The sequence below is a fragment of the Phacochoerus africanus genome, chromosome 13 (genome assembly GCF_016906955.1).
Source record: "Phacochoerus africanus isolate WHEZ1 chromosome 13, ROS_Pafr_v1, whole genome shotgun sequence".
Taxonomy (NCBI): domain Eukaryota; kingdom Metazoa; phylum Chordata; class Mammalia; order Artiodactyla; family Suidae; genus Phacochoerus; species Phacochoerus africanus.
The window spans coordinates 22,133,709-22,152,923 of NC_062556.1; the positions used below are offsets into that span (position 1 = coordinate 22,133,709).

Below are 19,215 nucleotides of genomic sequence, written 5' to 3' on the forward strand. Positions count from 1 at the left end.
ACACTGTGTTGCGGCTAATCACTAAGCATGTTTTCTTTTTTTTTTTTTCTGTCTTTTGTCTTTTCAGGGCCGCACCCACGGCATATGGAGGTTCCCAGGCTAGGGGTCTAATCGGGGCTGTTGCTGCTGACCTACGCCACAGCCACAACAATACCAGATCTGAGCCTCACCTGAGATCTACAGCTCATGGCCACGCCGGATCCTCAACCCGCTAAGCGAGGCCAGGGATCGAACCCTCAGCCTCATGGTTCCTAGTCGGATTTGTTTCTGCTGTGCCATGATGGGAACTCCACTAAGCATGTTTTCTATATGCCTTCCTCAAGTGCACTGCACAGAGATGACAGATCCAGGGCATGTCAGCTGCCCCACCTCTTCTATGTCCACGGCAGAGCTTGTGAACTCCCTAAAGCCCTCTTCCAGATGGACACACATGTGGCCTCACGATTCCTCTCAACATAATATTCCAGGGAATTATTAACGATTGGTGAGAGATGACACAAGTTGAAACTATTTTCAATTCTGGTACAGAAAAAGCCCTTCAGAATAAGATACACACCAATAAGACATTCTTGAATGCCATGGGCACGGTGAAAAAACAGAGACATTCTTGGAAGCTGTATCAGCCTTCACGATTTAGTATGGCCTATTGAATCAGAAATGCTAGGCAGTACCTCACAAAATGCTGGATGAATGAGCTAACTTGGTTCCCAAAGTATTTCTCTTGTTACCCCAAAGATGTAATAGTATGGCACTAGTTGAATTCAAGTAGTTCTCGGTAATTCATTTTAATAAAGGAGTTTCACGTTAACACTGTTAGATGCCATATAAATTAGGGTTTAAAACAGTCCTTGTCCTCAAAGAGGACAGATGAACAACAAGATGAACAACAATAAGACGTTTGTCCTCCGGCTCTGACAGGCAGCTTCTTCCCCCTAATTTTTTCAAACTACTAAGATGAGGTGCTCATCTATCGTGTTTATATAACATTTTCCCTGTTAACCACTCAGTGGTAACTTTCTACCTGTGGTTTCTTCTCTGAATCTTTATGAGCAGTTGCTCTTAGTACAAATAACCAGATAATTACATATTGTCTTGTGGCTTATTCTAAGTCACACACACACATACTCTCTCAATAACTACAGACTTTGCCTCATCTGAACCTCATAATAAAACTGTGAAATAGCATTATTATTACTGCTTTTTTCCCTCTTTTTAATTTTTTTTCTTTTCTTTTTTGGCTGCACCTATAGCATGTGGAAGTTCCTGGACCAGGGACTGAATCTGAGCCACATCTGCAACCTTTGCCACAGCTGTGGCAACACGGGATCCTTAACCCACTGCAGCACAGTGGGAACTCCCATATTGCTGTTTTCTTTTTGAGGAAACCTAGGTTTAGAGAAGTATTTTGAAAGGGTAAACAACTTGTCTGACGTTATAAGACTAAAATCTAAGACTCAAATATTCTAAGATCAAGGCCAGTATTTTTTCTACTCATGCTACAGCAGCCCCTCTATTATTTTATTTCAACTGCTAATGGTTTAACTTTAAATGTTTATAACTGATCTCTATAACAGTTAGATCTTTGATAGCAAAGACATTACCTTAAACATATTTATAGCCCCCTACAAACAACTATAATACTTAGTGACATAAAATAAACAGAAAAAAAAGATAAAACCAACTTTGAATACTATCAGAGCCATGATATCAATGTAGTGTTGAAGCGGAGGATGATGCGCTAAGCTAATAATATTTTCACTTCCATCTAAGGAGAGATGGTTTTATAAAAGTAGGTACCTGAAATTTTTAGAAATAAAAATCACTGAGGAGGTTGGGAGACATAAACTAAATGGGTGGATGGAGGAACAAACAAAATCAAGACTAACAGACTAAACTGAACATGAGAACCCGGAATCATAATCCCAAATCCGATCTTGGCAGTAAATCATTTTGCTGTCCTGGGGGACTTATTTCTTTTTTAAAAAGGTAAGTTATTTTAGGAGTTCCCGTCATGGCTCAGTGGTTAACCAATCCGACTAGGAACCATGAGGTTGCAAGTTCAATCCCTGGCCTCGCTCAGTGGGTTAAGGATCCGGCATTGCCGTGAGCTGTGGTATAGGTCGCAGATGCAGCTCGGATCCCGAGTTGCTATGGCCATGGTGTAGGCCAGTAGCTGCAGCTCCAACTAGACCCTTAGCCTGGGAACCTCCATATGCCGTGGGTGCAGCCCCAGAAAAGACAAAAAAAAAAAAAGGTTAGTTATTTTCTCCAGAAATACAATAGAAATTATGTATCCTAATGGTTCATAGTTTGGGCTGCAGTGTTAGACCTAGTTTCAATGCCTCAATTTGCTGTTATAACAGTCCTGTAACCTCAATCATGTTATTTAACCTTTCCAGGCCTCGCTCTTGTCTTTCAGATGGGAGTTATAACAGCTCCAAGCAAAAACTATTTTACTGCTAAGAGAACTCTGTGTTATTTCATTCTCTTTGGAACCATGCTTTTCTCAGCAAACTGTGACCTGACCTCCCCTAATTTGGGGGAGGGGGGAATGCTGATAACTCTAAGCCAATCACTTTGTCTTTTTGGGGGGGTGGAGGGGTACAAACCCACAGCATATCGAAGTTCCCAGGCTATGGGTCAAACCAGAGCTACAGCTGCCAGCCTACACCACGACCACAGCAATGTCAGATCCGAGCCACATCTGTGACCTACACCACAGCTCATGGCAATGCCAGATCTTTAACCCATTGAGCAAGGCCAGAGATTAGACCTGTGTGTTCATGGATATTAGTCAGATTTGTTTCCACTATGCCACAACAGGAACTCCTAAGCCAATCAGAGTGGACTCATTCCTTCTGCTGAACCGATTGGCTTGGGCATAGGCATATGGTTCAATTTTGGCCAACGAGAGGTAGGAGAGGCCCAGAGGAAACCCGAAAAGGTTTTTCCCCCTTTGAAAAGGGTACACAGGATAGGGACCATTCCCTTCTATGTCTGGACACTGCCATCTGAGTGTGAATCTCAGACCTTTGGCAGGCTTCCCGGTATAATGAAGGGGTAGCCTAAGAGGAATCAACATACCATAAAGGACAGAGACGTCATTGAAGACTGGGGCCCTGGGTGATCTCATCAGGAGGCTGAAGTAACCAACTCTGGAACAACCCTCTGTATAGGCCTCTTCTTATGCATGAAACACATTTCCCTTATTTGGAGACTACATATTATAGACCACCCAGAAAATTACATAAGCCCATTTACTAACCAAGAAGCTTAGGACTAAGTTTCATTGTGAGTTGGATTTTTCTATTATTAGCAGCTAGAAGCACTCTCGCTCGTGGCAAACAAGCCACATAAATATCTAGGGGGAGGCCACTCTGGAGAGACTTGGACAGCAGGTATCAAAGCTCAGGGGTAGGAGCCTGGCTGGCATATTTAAGGAGCAAGGAGCCTGGTGTGGTCAGATCAAAATAAGAGAGAAAATCAGGGAACTAATGGAGGCCAGACTGTAGAGGGCCCTGGAAGGATCCTGGCTTTTATGCAGAGAGAGGCAGAGCAAATCAATAGTTGTGAGTGTGAATGACATGATGTGACTTCATTTTACCTGGGCCACTCTAGCCGCTGTTCTGAGAAGAGAGTGTAGACAGAGGAACATGGGCTAAAACACAAAGACTGATAAAACAGATGAAATGTGATGTTGACTTGCATCAGGGAGGCAGCAGAAGTGGCTGGATTCTGGATGATTTTGAAGGTGGGAACAAGACAATTTGCTGACAGACTGACTTCTGCGACTAAGTGTCTGACACGCTGTGTGCCGTATAAACCTCTGTTGAAAGAATGAGTGAATGACTCTGGAATTCATGAGCTTATGAACCATTGCATGTTACTTCCTTCAGTAACCACTTCAGAGGATTTGCTGATTTTTGGTGGAGAGGCACAGAAGTATCTGAATTCATACACAGAAAGGCACTGCTGAAGAGCAGACTGAACACGTGATTTAAAGTCCTAAGTGCTGGGTTTGAGCCTAGACTTTTGATGAGTAGAAATCATGCAATTTGGGGTAATTTACCCAATTTATCAGGCTTTTAGCATCTCTAAGATGCAAGATGCAGACCATAACTGTTTCCTAAAGCCTTGGAGAAGCTGAAAATAATATCCATATAGGGGAAAATGCATTACAAATTACAAAGTATTTGGCAGCAAAATCATTTGATCTTTTTTTTTTTTTTTGCTTGGAGGTTCCCAGGCTAGGGGTCTAATTGGAGCTATAGCTGCCGGCCTACACCACAGCCACAGCAATGCAGGATCTGAGCCACATCTGCAACCTACACCATAGCTTAGAGCAACACCAGATCATTAACCCACTGAGAGAGGCCAGGGATTGAACCTGCAACCTCGTGGTTCCTAGTCGGATTTGTTTCCGCTGTGCCACGACAGGAACTCCTTTTTGATCTTTCTTTTTTAAAAAAACATGTATCCACCAGTGCCCTTGTTATATAAAGGTACCAGAGCTGGGTAAGAGAAAGTCAATTTCAGTATTTCATAATAATTATTTCACCAACCCAACTTTCTTCTGGGTCAAATCGAAATGATTCCTTAAATTTTGCCATCATGTTCTATTTTCTAGCTCTTTAAAGCTGCCCTTCAACAATAAGAAGCATGAATAGGTAACACCCTGTCAATACATAACTACCCTGTTATTTTTCTAACAGTATCTCAGGCCTATGACATCTACTTATGCTATGATCCTAAATTAACCCAAATGTGATGTATCTTTTACTATGTTTGAGTCAAGTGACTGTAGTCCTTACTGTATTTTTTGGCAGTTTTGAGTTTGTTGCATGTCATTCTTAAATAGGAAAATTTTCAAACCTCGGAGTTGAAATACGATGATATTTGTCCTGGATCATCTCTGCTTCTGTCACTTTTCTGTGTTGATTTAATAAAACCAGGTGGTAATGCAGGACCTATCATAGGCCTGAAAAATAAAATTTACTTTCATCATTCTCCCTTACTTTAAAAAGTCAGCTTTCAGAAGAAAAGTTTGCACAAATAATAAAAAGCTGGATAATAACAAATGCTGAAAATACGAGGAGTTCCCTAGTGGCTTAGCAGGTTAAGGATCTGATGTTGTTACTGCAGTGGCTCCGGTTACTGCTATGGTGTGGGGTTCAACCCCTGCCCAGGAGCTTTTGTATGCTGTGGGCGTGGCCAAAAAAAATGAGCATTTTATTTGACATAATATTTTTACTCTATAACCTAGTAATTTTTCACTGAGTAGCATAAGAAAATTTAATTTTTGCATTTTAACTTTCTATTTGTCAATGATTAGTTACTAAACCAGCAATTCTCAATCTTTGTGGAAGTGGTGTATACCCACTTCCTAAAAGAACTATCTTAAATAAAAATATATTTTTTTAAAGTAAAGTCTTCATTATGGACTAAAGCCTGTGAAGACCTTTTTTTGTGTTGTGGCTTGGCTTTCAGTTTTTCTTTTTTTTTTTCTTTTTAGGGCCACACCTGCAGCATATGGAAGTTCCTGGGCTAGGGGTTGAATCAGGGCTGCAGCTGCCAGCCTACACCACAGCCACAGTAACATGGATCCAAGCTGCATCTGTGACCTACCCCACAGCTTGTGGCAACTCCGGATCCTTAACCCACTGATCGAGGCCAGGGATCGGACCTGTATCTTCATGAATACTAGTTGGGTTCTTAACCGGCTCAACCACAATGGGAACTTCTTGGCTTTTAGTTTTGACATTCGCTGTCCACTGAAAATTACCTTAGGGGTATTACAATTATCATCAGAACTACTTGAGTACAAATTGAGTTGAGGGACATACACGGCACACCTACACAACAGATGTTAGCAATCTATGGTTACATTTGCCAAGGCAGTATAAAAATCTACACACGGTCCTCACTAACAATCCAATAATGACGTGGAAGTGTTCAAGAATGAAAACTATTAATTTGAGATCCATAGAAAAAGGAAAAGGTGGTCTGCTAACCACATTTCAACTAGTGCACTTTGCTGTTTCCTTAAAAACAACCCCCCCCCCAACTCTGGTTAGTATAAGTCACTCCATTTTCTACCTGAGCAAAACACCAACCAAGGGCAACCAGCCAACCAGTAAGTGGCGGTGCTGGAGGTTGAACCCTGGTCATTTTCTTTCAAGCTGCCTTCTGTGCTACATTCCTAGGGAACTGACATCCACTGAAAAGGGAGAATTGCCTAAATTCTGGGTCTTCAAAAGAGAGTCTTACTTTACATACAGAAAAAACAAAAGAAAATGATACTTTCCACTCTCTTTTATATGCTTAAGTTTCTCCACTCTTTCTTCCTTTTTTTTCCCAGCAATGTCCCTGTGCCAGTATTACCAACCAAGATGGCACTGAAATCCTAAGCTGAATTTCCAGATGGAACTATGTTCAATTATAGTCTTACAACAGGCTTTCTGGCAGGGCAAAGATAATATTAAGACTCACAAGGTCTGATCCTGGCCATTTAATTTCCTCTCATCTTTGTTCATAAAACTGCTTTGAACCCAAACAGTTTTGCATATGAAAAATACAGAAGTGTAGCACTGTTGAAAAGATCAAACTAGCTATTATTTATAAGTAAGTGCTATATGGGTCTTTTCTGAGTATAATTTTTAGCAAATCTACAAATGAAATTACAGATCAACTCTTTGGCCTCAGGGAATTTGTGAGGATAAAATAACTAACACATAAAATCTTAAAATACAGTAGAGGAACCATGGCATGCTATGGGTGTATGTACGTTTTGCCTCCAACATATGCTACCACCTGTTTATTTCACAATACATTTTTCTTTCTTTTTTTTTTGTCTTTTTGCCTTTTCTAGGGCTGCTCCCGTGACATATGGAGGGTCCCAGGCTAGGGGTCAAATCAGAGATGTAGACGCCAGCCTACACCAGAGCCACAGCAAAGCAGGATCTGAGCTGTGTCTGCGACCTACACCACAGCTCAGGGCAACGCCAGATCCTTAACCCACTGAGCAAAGCCAGGGATCGGACCCACAACCTATGGTTCCTAGTCAGATTCGTTAACCACTGCGCCACGATGGGAACTCCTATTTCACAATACATTTTTCTTATTGACAAAATATAATTCTCAAAAAAGAAAATGCTATGAGCCTAATGATGTATTTTCTTGAGAGGCATGTTATATCCCAGTGGTCGGCAAATTTCCTGTCAAAAGCCAGATAGGAAATTTCAGGCTCTGAGGTCTGAAGGCTTCATTTGGGTCTCTGTTGCAGTCATCTTTGATTGTTTTTGGCCACATCCACAGCATGTGGTGGTCCCAGGGACTAAACTCATGCCACAGCTATAACCAGAGCCTCAGCTGTGACAATGTTGGACCCTTAACCCACTGAGCCACAAGGGAACTCGTCTTTGTTTACTTATTTTTCTTTTTTCTTCTTATTATTAAAGTATAGTTGATTTATAACGTTTCAACAAGTTCTGCTGCACACAAAGTGACCCAATCAGACACATTTCCCTGTGCTGTAGCGTAGGATCCCACTGCCCATCCATTCCAAATATAACCGTTTGCATCCAAAAAACCCCCAAAATGCCCTCCCCTTTCTCCCTTGGGAACCCAAAGTCTGCTCTTCTTGTCTATGATCTGTTTCCGTTTTTTGTTTGTTTGTTATTTTCAGATAGGATCATCTATTCCATATCTTAGATTCCATAGATGAATGGTATCATATGGTATTTGTCTTTTTCCTTCTAGCTTACTTCACCTAATATGAGTCTCTAGAGACATCCATGTTGCTGCAAATGGCATTAGTTTGTCTTTTTTATGGCTGAGTAATATTCCATTGTATGTATGTTTCCTTATTTCTATTATTTTTATTTTTTATTTTTCCTTTTTATGGCTGTACCTGCAGCATATGCAGGTTCCCAGGTCTAGGGGCTGAATCAGAGCTGCAGGTACCAGCCTACACCACAGCCATGGCCATGTCAGATCTGAGCCCCATCTGAGGAATGGCAACACCGGATCCTTAACCCACTGAGGGAGGTCAGGGATTGACCCCTATGAACGCTACATCAGTTTCTCAACTTGCTGAGCCACAATGTGAACTCCTCAAATGTTATAAAATATGTATGTAAAAACAATTTCAGACAACTCTTTAATGAATTAACAACACTAGAGAAGACTGGCCTGAAATTTTACACATTATCACCTTGGAGGAGAATCATCCTGCTTTTTAAATCCAGGAGGAAGGGCTGGTCCAAAAAACCCTTCATCATCGTCATCATCATCATCTTCATGTCTTCTCTGTTTTCTGAAAGCAACAGTAGTGTAATTTTATGCATGTATGCCAACATTTTTCTCATAAATAAACTTTCTTTCTTTTTTTTTTTGTCTTTTTGCCTTTTCTATGGCCCCTCTCACGGCATATGAAAGTTCCTGTCGGCCCGCACCAGAGCCACAACAACGAGGGTTCTGAGCCGAGTCTGCAACCTACACCACAGCTCACGGCAATGCCAGATCCTTAACCCACTGAACAAGGCCAGGGACCGAACCCTCCATCTCATGGTTTCTAGTCAGATTTGTTAACCACTGTTCCATGACAGGAACTCCTAAACTTTCATTTTTAAAAGAACACTAACTTCAACTACTTGTATAAGCACTGAAACAATACCTTAATTTTGCCAAGCAAGAACAAAATCTATCATAGATCTTAAACTCATCTTTTCCTGGGATTTATTTGTGGTCTAAGCGAGATATTGGTTACTTCTTTACAGTAGTAATTCAATTTCCTATAATTACTGTGTTGTCAAAGATTCCACTCCATGAAGTTTCAAATACTCGCTAGATATTTTGAGCAAAAAGTTTATGACACTGGCTTTTAAATGCACTTAAGGAGGATTGTAAGTTGTTATTTCTGTTTCATAATCATTAAGATGCATCAAAAAACCATAATACCCAATTATAAATTATATGGTTTAGTTAGAATATTTAATCATTTCAATAATATCTTAGGAAAAAACCTTCATGTAACACTTTTACTGAAGTTCTCAGTATCTCTGGAGTTATATATTAGTAGAATACATTTCTTTGTGAAAGGTATAGTTCATGAAGAAAAGCTACATGAAGCAATGTCTTTCTGTGCTGTATAAATGCAGATGTGATACCCTCTTGGTAGCTATCTGTTTCAAGTAACAAATATCAGGTTTGAAGCTTGGTTTACTACTTAACGTAGTAAGTGACTGACCTTGCAGTTGCACCAGTGTCATCTTCTTCAGACTCTTGATTTCCTTCTTCGTACAAAGAACTACTGTCCTCATCACTGTCTGATGACTCTGAACTACAGCTTTTATAATTAGGGGGTAGAGCTGGTCCTGCAACTGAAAGAGATGTCTCATAAGGTCTTAACTAGCCACAAGTGTTTCAATGAACCGCCTGACATTTCACATTTTCTTTTCTGGAATTCATAGCATTAGCAGGCTACCATTTAGGGACTTTAATTTCATTTGCTCCTGTTTTGTGTACGGTGGTTTTGTCTCTCCAACTCCAGGAAGGCAGAAATCATATCTTGCACAGTCTTTTATTTTCTTGTCTTTTTAGGGCCACACCCATGACATATGGAGGCTCCCAGGCTAGGGTCCAATGGGAGCTACACCTGCCGGCCGATGCCACACCCGTTCCAGATCCGAGCCATGTCTGTGACCTACATCACAGCTCACGGGAACGCCGGATCCTTAACCCACTGAGCGAGGCCAGAGCTCAAACCTGCATTCTCATAGAGACTATTCAGACTCATTTTCGCTGAGCCATGACGGAAACTCCCCTTACACAGTCTTAACTAGGAGATTCACAAAAACTTAAATACCCAAACTTTTAAATAGAGCAATAGCATGTAATTTCCCTGACATCTTGCAATTTTTGCATTGGTTACAATTTTGGTTGATGCAACCACCAAGTGTTTTCATAATTTTTTTCTTCTCTTTACAGAGAGCATGCAGTGGACAATATTTACACCAAGGAGCTAACCAAACAAACAAATGCGCCATTCCAGAAGTTCCCCTTTCGGCTCAGCAGTAATTAACCCAACTAGTATCCATGAGGTTGCAGGTTCAATCCCTGGCCTTGCTCAGTGTTGGTGTTGCTGTGAGCTGTGGTGTAGGTTGCAGACGCAGCTCGTATCTGGCGTTGCTGTGGGCTGTGGTGCAGGCTGGCAGCAGTAGCTCTGATTCAACCTCTAGCCTGGGAACTTCCATATGCTGCAGGTGTGGCCCTGAGAAGAAAAAACAAAAACAAAAAACTGCCACTCCATAGTCTAATACACTAAAAATCAAAATCATCAATTCTGGTTTCTAAGAATCACCACTTTAAAAAATATCTTTACTGACATCATACTTGCCAGGTTTCTGTTTGAGATGGTTCTCCAAGCAGAAACAAAAGTAAAGGCTAAGTTTTGCTGTTTACTAGGACCTAGAGAGCAAGAAGGGAAGGAAGCAGTTTCCATAAATATCCCTTTCTTCAAAATTCTAGGGGGTCATAGATTAACATGAAAGAGACTTGGGGATTACATTTCACTTTCATGACTGGCTCTTCCTATCTTTCTCTTGCTTCCAAATATTAAAGAGAGAAGGGTTCCCCTCCCCCTTTTGCCCCTTTCTTTATGTGGGTGTTATTTGCCAACTTGACACTATCAGCTAATTTTGGGTTGGTTCAGATCAAGAAGAGATTTTATTATTCCTTCGTATAGTCCAAATGATTAAAAGGCTAAGTGGGCTAAATATGTGCTGTCCTTGGTATTGACAGATAAAATTTGTCTTGAATTTTTAAAGAAACAAGTGAGATATAAGTTTAATGATGGGAATAAACAGATGAAGTTAAAACTCATCTGAGAAGAACATATGGTCTTATTTTTTTGAAAATGATCACAGAGGAGTTCCCGTTGTGGCACAGCAGAAATGAATCTGCCTAGTAACCATCAGGTTGCAGGTTCGATCCCTGGCCTCACTCAGTGGGTTAAGGATCCAGCGTTGCCATGAGCTGTGGTGTAGGTTGCAGACGTGGCCCAGATCTGGCATTGCTGTGGCTGCGGCTGGTGGTTGTATCTCCGATTGGACCCTTAGCCTAGGAACCTCCATATGCCATGGGTGCAGCCCTAAAAAGAAAAAAAAAAAAAATCACGGTAAAAATAATGTAAACAGTAACATTTAGAATATAGAATTATTTATTTTTCATTTGGGTTGTGTCAAAAGAAATGAGCCTAAGTAAATATAAGCAACACTGCAGACTTTTTTTTTTAACATTATTTTTTCTTTTGAGGGCCGCACCGCGGCATATGGAAGTTCCCAGACTAGGGGTCTAATCGGAGCTGCAGCCGCCAGCCTACACTACAGACACAGCAACGCCAGATCCGAGCCACGTCGGCGACCTACACCACAGCTCATAGCAATGCCGGATCCTTTAACCCACTGAGTGAGGCCAGGGACCTAATCCGCAACCTCATGGTTCCTAGTCGGATTCATTTCCACTGCGCCGCAAGGGGGATTCCCCCAGACTTTCTAATAAAGTTGAGGATATGCCTGGCTTCACTTTTTCATAGGTATCATTCTTCAGAACCATATAAAATGTCTCAAAAAATTATTTTGGGCATTCTCCCACTGTAATAGTAATTTTACAAATAGGTTATAACTTCCATGAGAATAGAGATTATGCCTTATATATTCCATCATATTTCCTGTATAACATCTGTCACACAGAATCATGCATACAAAGAGATGTACTCAGTATAGAGAACATCAAATCTCATTAAAGACCAGCAATTGATTATAAGAGAAAACGCTAACTCTGAGCCCAGTTCAACAAAATGTTACTTCCCTAAAAGTAATTCCAGTATCCTCCTTAGCAGAGGTATAGTATAAAAAAGTTGTACTCTATTATATTATGTTTTGAAATTCAACAATAAAAATTTGTAGAAATTTTTCTCTCTTGCATATGTACTTTCATAATGAACTTGGTTGGGCCTGTTGACTGACAGAGTCTAAAATATTTACTCTCTGGTCCAGGAAAAGCTTGCTGATCTTGTTAAATGGAAATATAAATAGAAAGGAGCATCCCACTGTCTTCTGATGGGAGTAGGCAGGGATGTTGGAGAAAGTTTCCTAGAAAAAGTGAAGGTTGGGCTGGGGCTGAAAGATGAGACTGAGTCAGCTGGGCACAGGCGGTGTGTGGAGGAGGAAGAGTGGTTCAGGCGGAGGGAAAAACATCTCCAAAGAACTGAAAGCCCAAGGGCGCAGCACATCTAGAAATGTGTTCAGAAGTGGCTGGAACCAAGAGAGGACAGAAGGCGGGATCTCCAGGGGGAAATGTTACTGCGAGGTCGAGCAGGGTCAGGACTGAAAAGGGTGCCTTGTATTTAGCCAAAAGGTGCTGGGGGACAACTGGTCTTTGTTTATTTCTACAGCGAAATTGGTGAGAGCAGGCTCAGAGGCTTGGCAAGAACAGAAGCCAGAATGCAGTTTAAGGAAAAAATGGGGAGGATCCAGGGCTGATCTGAGAGAAAAGAGGAGAGCTGCGGGGGGATGGCAGCAGTCTTCCTGAAGATGAGAACAATTTGGATGTTCTGGTTAAATGCTAAGGACAAGGAGCCCCGGGGGCAAGTAAGGGAAGGGCTTCTGAGTGAAAATGGAAGGATTAGCCATGGAAGGAGGTTCTTCCCTTATAGTCAAAGAGCTGGGCGGAGATTCAGGAAGGTTTTCTGGCACAGGGCTAGAGAAGTGAGCAAGTTCTCTTAAGGTGGCAAGTAGACAGAGAGTCTACGGAAGAAAGAAAAGGTTTTAATAAGCCATGGTTGATCATGGGGGTGGAGAGCTGTGTGGGGAAGTGTCCAAGGATGGCTGGGCAGAGCTGGGAGGAGACTGTAGTTTTAGCAGCGTTAGCCTGTGGAGGTGTGAGCTTGCTTCCGGCAGCAGCTAGAAGCTTGGATGTGGGCTCAGCAGGGGTGGATGTCCGGGTAGATCCAGGGATGGACTTTTGCTGGATGGGTTCAACCAAAAACCCAATGTGAGGAGACAGCTGGAAACACTGGCAAGAGAAACAATGAATGGATGGACCATGGAGCCTATGTTGAGCAGGGACAGAAGTAATGAAAGAAAGGAGGCCAAAACAGACAGAGGTAGAGACCTCATGGCTTGAGGAAGCTCAAAACAAAAAGAAAAATTTTTAAAAAATGAGAGTAACTGAGGAAGAAAGATGGATGAATAAGGGATTCTGGCTGAGGAGGAGGAGATGAATTCAAGTTTTTAGAGACAGAGAGGGGTCCAGTGTGAGACAGCAAATGTGGCCGAGATGAATGGCGTGAAGGTCGCTGCACATAAGAAGGGAGTCAGAGTCAAAAGAGTCACTGCTCCACTCAGCTTCCACAGAGCAACATCTGCAGCCCAGCGTTTTTATTATGATCTCAGGGGACATTTCCCAGGAGTCTACTTTCCAGAGTATTTGAATAAAGTCATTGGCCCATCTTGGACTTGTGTGCTGACAGATCTCAGACTTGTCACCGCAGACTCTCCTCTGAACTCGGGTCATGTGTGTTAGTGATCTCTTTCCTGGGTAGTGGAGTCTGAGGATCACAGGGCAGTTATCAGATGAGATTCAAGAAACCCGACCTGAGGAAATTCAGACACAGGTCACAATGCAGACAAACCTGAGGACATTATGCTAAGCGAAATAAGCCAGTCACAAAAAAGACAAATACTTTACGATCCCACAGAAGTGACGAGATCTATAACACACATATCTGGAAAATGACTTCTATATAGACTACATAAAGAATTTTACCAACCAGAAAGAAAAGACAGGCAACTCAATGGAAAAAGGAGCAAAAGACTTGGATATGACACACATCCAAATGGCCAAAAACATATGAAAAGATAGTCAACTGCCTTCATCACCAGGGAAATGCACGTTAAAACTACTACTGGATACGGCTACAAACCACCGAATCAAAAAGACAGAAAAAAAACCCTTACGTATTTCTGAGTGAGAGCATGGAAAAACAGGAATTCTCATACATGCTGGTGGAAGTGTGAACTGGTGGTACTACGGGAAATGTTTGGCATGTGTCTACGAAAGCTGATTATGTGCATATCCAATGACCCAACGATTCTAAAAGAAATGCAACATGTGCTCACCAAAAGTCATGTCCTGGAATACACAGCAACACTTTAACTGCCAAAAAAGGGTAAAGTACTCAGACGTTCCTCAGCAGCAAAATGGACAAATAAACTGCAGGACATTCATACAACAGACTACCAGATGGTACTAGTAAACAGTCTATAATAACACCAACAATAATTCATCAACATGATGACTCTCCAAGTGCTGAAATAGGAAGCCAGTTACAAAAGAGTTCATACTTTATTTTTCCATCTACATAAAGCACAAAAGTCTGCAAAACTCATCTATGATGGTTTAAGTCAGGACAGTGGTTATCCTTTGGTTGAAAGAGGAATGGGGAGACAGGTAGAATGGAAGATGCACCAGGGGAACTTCTATGACGTGACATAGTGAATTTCAAGGATAATGGTACTAATAAACTTCTCAAAAGTCCAGATAGAAGAATAATGAGGAGTTCCCGTCATGGCGCAGTGGTTAACGAATCCGACTAGGAACCATGAGGTTGCGGGTTCGGTCCCTGCCCTTGCTCGGTGGGTTAACGATCCAGCGTTGCCGTGAGCTGTGGTGTAGGTCGCAGACGTGGCTCGGATCCTGCGTTGCTGTGGCTCTGGCCTGGGCCAGTGGCTACAGCTCCGATTGGACCCCTAGCCTGGGAACCTCCATATGCCTCGGGCAAGAAATGGCAAAAAGAAAAAAAAAAAAAAAAGAAGAAGAAGAAGAATGAGATTGAAAAATGGTATTTCAAGATTTTTTGGCAACTCTTTTAGGATCAGCCATCTAGGAAGTTCTGAAGGGAATGGTTTCTGGTTTGGGGAATTATATGCTAACAATGACATGGTGGAGTTCCCTAGTGGCCTAGCAGTTAAGGAGTCAGCATTGTCACTGCTGTAGTGTGGGTTTGATCTCATGCTCAGGAACTTCCACATTCCATGAGTGCGGCCAAAAAAAAAAAAAAAGGGCATGCTATGTGCTTGATGAAGAACCGAGGTCACCTGGCAAATATCTACCAAGGTCCATTTGTGTGCCAAGCAGGTTGGAGAGTCAAGGTAGCGGGGAATAGAGACACAATGTTAACTGCTGACAGTAAGGGTGAGAATGACCACACAAAAGAAACAAATGGGAAGGAGTAGACAGAAAAGAGTACCTGAAGTAAAGGCTGGTAGAATGATAGAAGGAAATCATAACAGAAGTAGCTATCTGGCACATGGTGGTTGCTTACCTGCAAATCCTGCCTTAGTTTAAAAATCAGGGAATACGGAGTTCCCGTCGTGGCGCAGTGGTTAATGAATCTGACTAGGAACCATGAGGTTGCGGATTTGATTCCTGGCCTCACTCAGTGGGTTAAGGATCCGGCATTGCCAGGAGCTGTGGTGTAGGTCGCAGACGCGGCTCGGATCTGGCATTGCTGTGGCTCTGGCCTAGGCCGGTGGCAACAGCTAGCCTGGGAACCTTCATATGCCTTGGGAGCTGCCCTAGAAAAGGCAAAAAGACCAAAAAAATAAATAAATAATAAAATAAAATCAGGGAATACAGTGAACCAAAACCAACATAAGTGTAGGAACCTGACTAAAACATTGGGTTAACCTCACTTTCCTTCAACCTTAGTTGAATGGAACCTTCCTTGCTAAAATAAAGGCTTGACTTTTTAATGGCTATAGCAGAAATGAGACCTGGAAAGAAACCTCTAGGTGGAAACATGGTTTCTAGGTAGTCAAAGAATGCAAATAGATTCAGGAATGGGAAGGTTATTCTTTCAGCTTTACTTTTTTCCAACTTTAGCTAGTCCCAGCCTACCAATTAGAACATGAAAGGACAGATACTCATCATGGAGGAGTCAGAAGCATTTATTTGACAAATATGGGGGTGCCTATTAGTCCTTAAGGCTAGAAAACCGAGTACAACGGTGGAGACAGATATGTCGGCAAGTTATGAAAAAACAGTATGTTAAATATGTGATGTAATTAAGCAGGAATAAACCCCCTGGGTAAAGAGGGGGTGACAATGCGAGAAGAGTTTGGAAACACTTCACTGAGGTGATACTGAAGTTAGACCTTGAAGGATGGGGTAGGAGTTTGTCAGGTATGTCAAGAAGTGCAGGGCAAGGCTCCAGGGAGCCAAGAGAATTGAAGAACTGCGCAGAAACTCGCGTTGGTTTGAGCGCTGGCCTCTGTGTGTTAGATGCAATGACAGGATGAAAGGCTAGGAAAGCAGGTCCGGGTTTAGAGAGCAAAGCATCTTCTGCAAGAGCCAAAGGCATTAGTTGTACGTCAGGAGGCAAGATGAGAGGTCAGAAGCATGGGCTTCATTCTAATCCGGGCTCCACTACTTACTAGTTGTGAGGTCTGGGCAACAGCCTGGGCCTTAGTGTCCTCAATTGCATCGTGTAATAATAATCTTTACCTTATACAGTAACCAAGAGGACTAAATGACTTAATATGTATCGACCCTTCAGTACAGTGTCCAGCCCTTTAAGCGCTAAATTAGGACACATCATCACCATGATGATAACCGGACCAAAGCTCGTTTCTGCGGCCCCACGGCCGCCTCGCCACCGCCACAGCCTGGGAAGGAAAGTTAGCTCGGGTCGGGCCTCGCCCACTCGCCACTTCTCCCTCAGGCTCCCAGGCCTCGGACTTGTACTCCCAGAGCCGGGGTCGGGCCTGGCGGGCAGGGGACACGCCGCCGCTTACCCGGGCTGAGGTCCCGCTCCTCGTCCTCCGCTGAACCGCTGGCCTTGAAGCCGGGCGGTAGCGCCGGCCCAATCAGATCTCTCGCCATCCGCGGTGGCGGCCCCGGTCCCTCACACTAAGAGTGTCTATGTCAAGTCAATCTCACACCCGGAGCCTGCGATTCGCCGTAAAGGAGAGAAGCTTTTTCCGGCGCCGACCAATGACGCTTCAGCCTGTGATTGGCTGAGCCTTATCTAACGGAAGTGGTGCCTAAGGCTTTACTCCACGCTGGGTTCCCTACCTGGCGGGTGGCATGGCTGAACCGGCAAGTGGTTTTGTGACTCCCACCGGGTGGTTTCCAGCTCCAGAGCTGACTCCCACGTTGGGGCCTCTGAGCGACCAAGCCTCGGCCTCGGAAAACTGGATGTACTGGGCGATGCTGCCGCCTCCCCCACCCCCTTCCTCGCTTCCCGCAGCAGAATCCAAGCCTTCCTCGGAGGCGCAGCCCCCGGCGGAGGCCCAGGCTCTTCCTGAGGCGCCTACCCCTTTCGACGCTCAGATTCTTCCTGGGGCGCAGCCCCCCTTCCACGCCCAGTCCGCCCTTGAGTCTCAGCCTCAATTCGATGGCCAGCCCTACTGGAATTACCAGGCTTCGACTTCATGGTACTGGACGCAGTCTCCTGGTATTTTTCCTCAGTATCAGAACTCCCACAACACTCCAGGTACGTTTCTCCTCTCCGTACCCCTTACCTTTATCCTCCCTGTCTTCTCTCTCCTATCTGACCCTCGTTCCTCTCTCCCCTTTTGGTACTGCCTTGCACTCTTGGAGTCTGGTCATTAATGTCTCACGATTTGTTCCACAGTTGTCTTTTCCCCGCCTGTTCCTTCAGTTTAGCAACTATTTATCGAGTTCCAACTATGAACCAGGAAGCGGTACTATAGCAGTGAACAAAACATACCAAAATCCTTTAAGGAGTTTAACATCTGTTGTAGGAAGACAGACAATAAACAAAACAAACAGTGTGTTAGAAGGTGGTGAGTGCTATGGAGAGAGAAAACAAAAAAGAGCGACAGGCAATGCAGTTTTAAATGTCAGTGTCAGTCGGTGTCAGGGAAGTGAGGGATTGGAGGAATGCATATGTCTGGCGGATAGGGGTACAGGCAGAGGGACCCGCAAATGCAAAGACCTTCAGGCAGGAGCCTATCAGTCAGAATGGTAGCCAGTGTGGCTAGAGAGGACTGAGCCTGGGGTAGAGCTGTGTGGGGGAAGAGAGCCTTGTAGATCATGGTACTTTGACTTTTACTGTTGTGATATACTGAGTGTAGGGGAATGGTGTGATTTGAGTTATGTTTTAAAAGGATTTATATGGCTACCTGTTGGAATCGACTGAAAAGAAGTTGAGTTAGAGTTACTGCAGTTAACCAGGTGAGAGACACTGGGGACTTGGACCACGGCAGAGCTCGAGAGATGATGAGAAGTAGTGTGTGTGTGTGTGTGTGTGTGTGTGTGTGTGTGTGTGTATTTTTTTTTTTTTTCTTTGACTATGCTGGTGGCATATGGAAGTTCTAGGCCGGGGATTATACCCCTGCTACAGTAGTGATAATGCCTGATCCTTAACCTGCTGAGCCACCAGGGAATCCCTAGCTGTATTTTGAAGGTAGCAAGGGCCAACTTGATTTGCCGAAGCAATGGATGTGGGATGTGACTGATGTAAAGAGGAGACAAGAATAACTTAAAGGTTTTTGCCAAACAGGTGGAAGGATGTGGATGGAGTAGATTTGAAAAGGAAACAGGGCTTGACTTTGGAATATGATTTGTGTCAAGAAGAGATACTGAACTGACTGTTAGCTATTTGTACTTTCAGGGGAGGGTCAAGTCTAGAGCTGTAAATTGGGGTGACATCAACATGTAGATCATACTTAAAGCCATGAGATTGTTCACATAGATCCATTCACTTCACATTAAATTGAATCCAAATCAGTGTTTACTGTGTGCCAAATGCTGGAGATATGAATGTGCCTAAGACTCCCAAGTGAAGTGAGATGGGTTAATAAATGTAAATCACAACTCAGTGTGGCTGGTGATAGAAGCAAATAAAAGGAGATTTCAGAGTATGGAGGAAGTTGGGGAAAACTTTTGGAAGATGTGTAATGGGAGATGTTTAATATTCAGGAGGGAAGAGTAGGGTGAGCAAGTAAAGTGGAGTCTCATCGAGGGACTCTGAAGCCGTTTGCTCCCAGGATTTTTTTTGTCTTTTCAGGGCTGCACCTGCAGCATATGGAGGTTCCCAGGCTAAGAATCGAATGTAGCTGCAGCTGCTGGTCTACACCACAGCCACAACAATGCAGGATCCGAGCTGCATCTGCACCCTATCCCACA

The 19,215-nt window shown here is 43.2% G+C and overlaps 2 protein-coding genes across 5 annotated transcripts in view; one reads left to right on the forward strand and one right to left on the reverse strand.

Moving 5' to 3' along the window:
- GPALPP1 (GPALPP motifs containing 1) overlaps positions 1 to 17,049 on the reverse strand; it is a 35,924-nt gene extending 18,875 nt beyond the window's left edge. For 2 of the 3 annotated variants that reach the window (XM_047755738.1, XM_047755737.1), the window contains exons 1-4: positions 16,857 to 17,048; positions 9,248 to 9,380; positions 8,213 to 8,314; positions 4,873 to 4,978 (exon numbers count right to left, since the gene is read on the reverse strand). In XM_047755738.1, coding sequence (XP_047611694.1) covers positions 4,873 to 4,978; positions 8,213 to 8,314; positions 9,248 to 9,380; positions 16,857 to 16,944 — 429 coding nt within the window. In that variant the 5' untranslated portion in view covers positions 16,945 to 17,048. Of the gene's footprint in view, positions 1 to 4,872; positions 4,979 to 8,212; positions 8,315 to 9,247; positions 9,381 to 16,856 lie in introns of all 3 variants that reach the window. The other variant, XM_047755739.1, reaches the window with a different exon arrangement.
- Positions 17,050 to 17,079: 30 nt separating this feature from the next.
- NUFIP1 (nuclear FMR1 interacting protein 1) overlaps positions 17,080 to 19,215 on the forward strand; it is a 42,810-nt gene continuing 40,674 nt past the window's right edge. For both annotated transcript variants that reach the window (XM_047755736.1, XM_047755735.1), the window contains exon 1: positions 17,080 to 17,557. In XM_047755736.1, the coding sequence (XP_047611692.1) occupies positions 17,149 to 17,557 (409 nt within the window). In that variant the 5' untranslated portion in view covers positions 17,080 to 17,148. The remainder of the gene's footprint in view (positions 17,558 to 19,215) is intronic.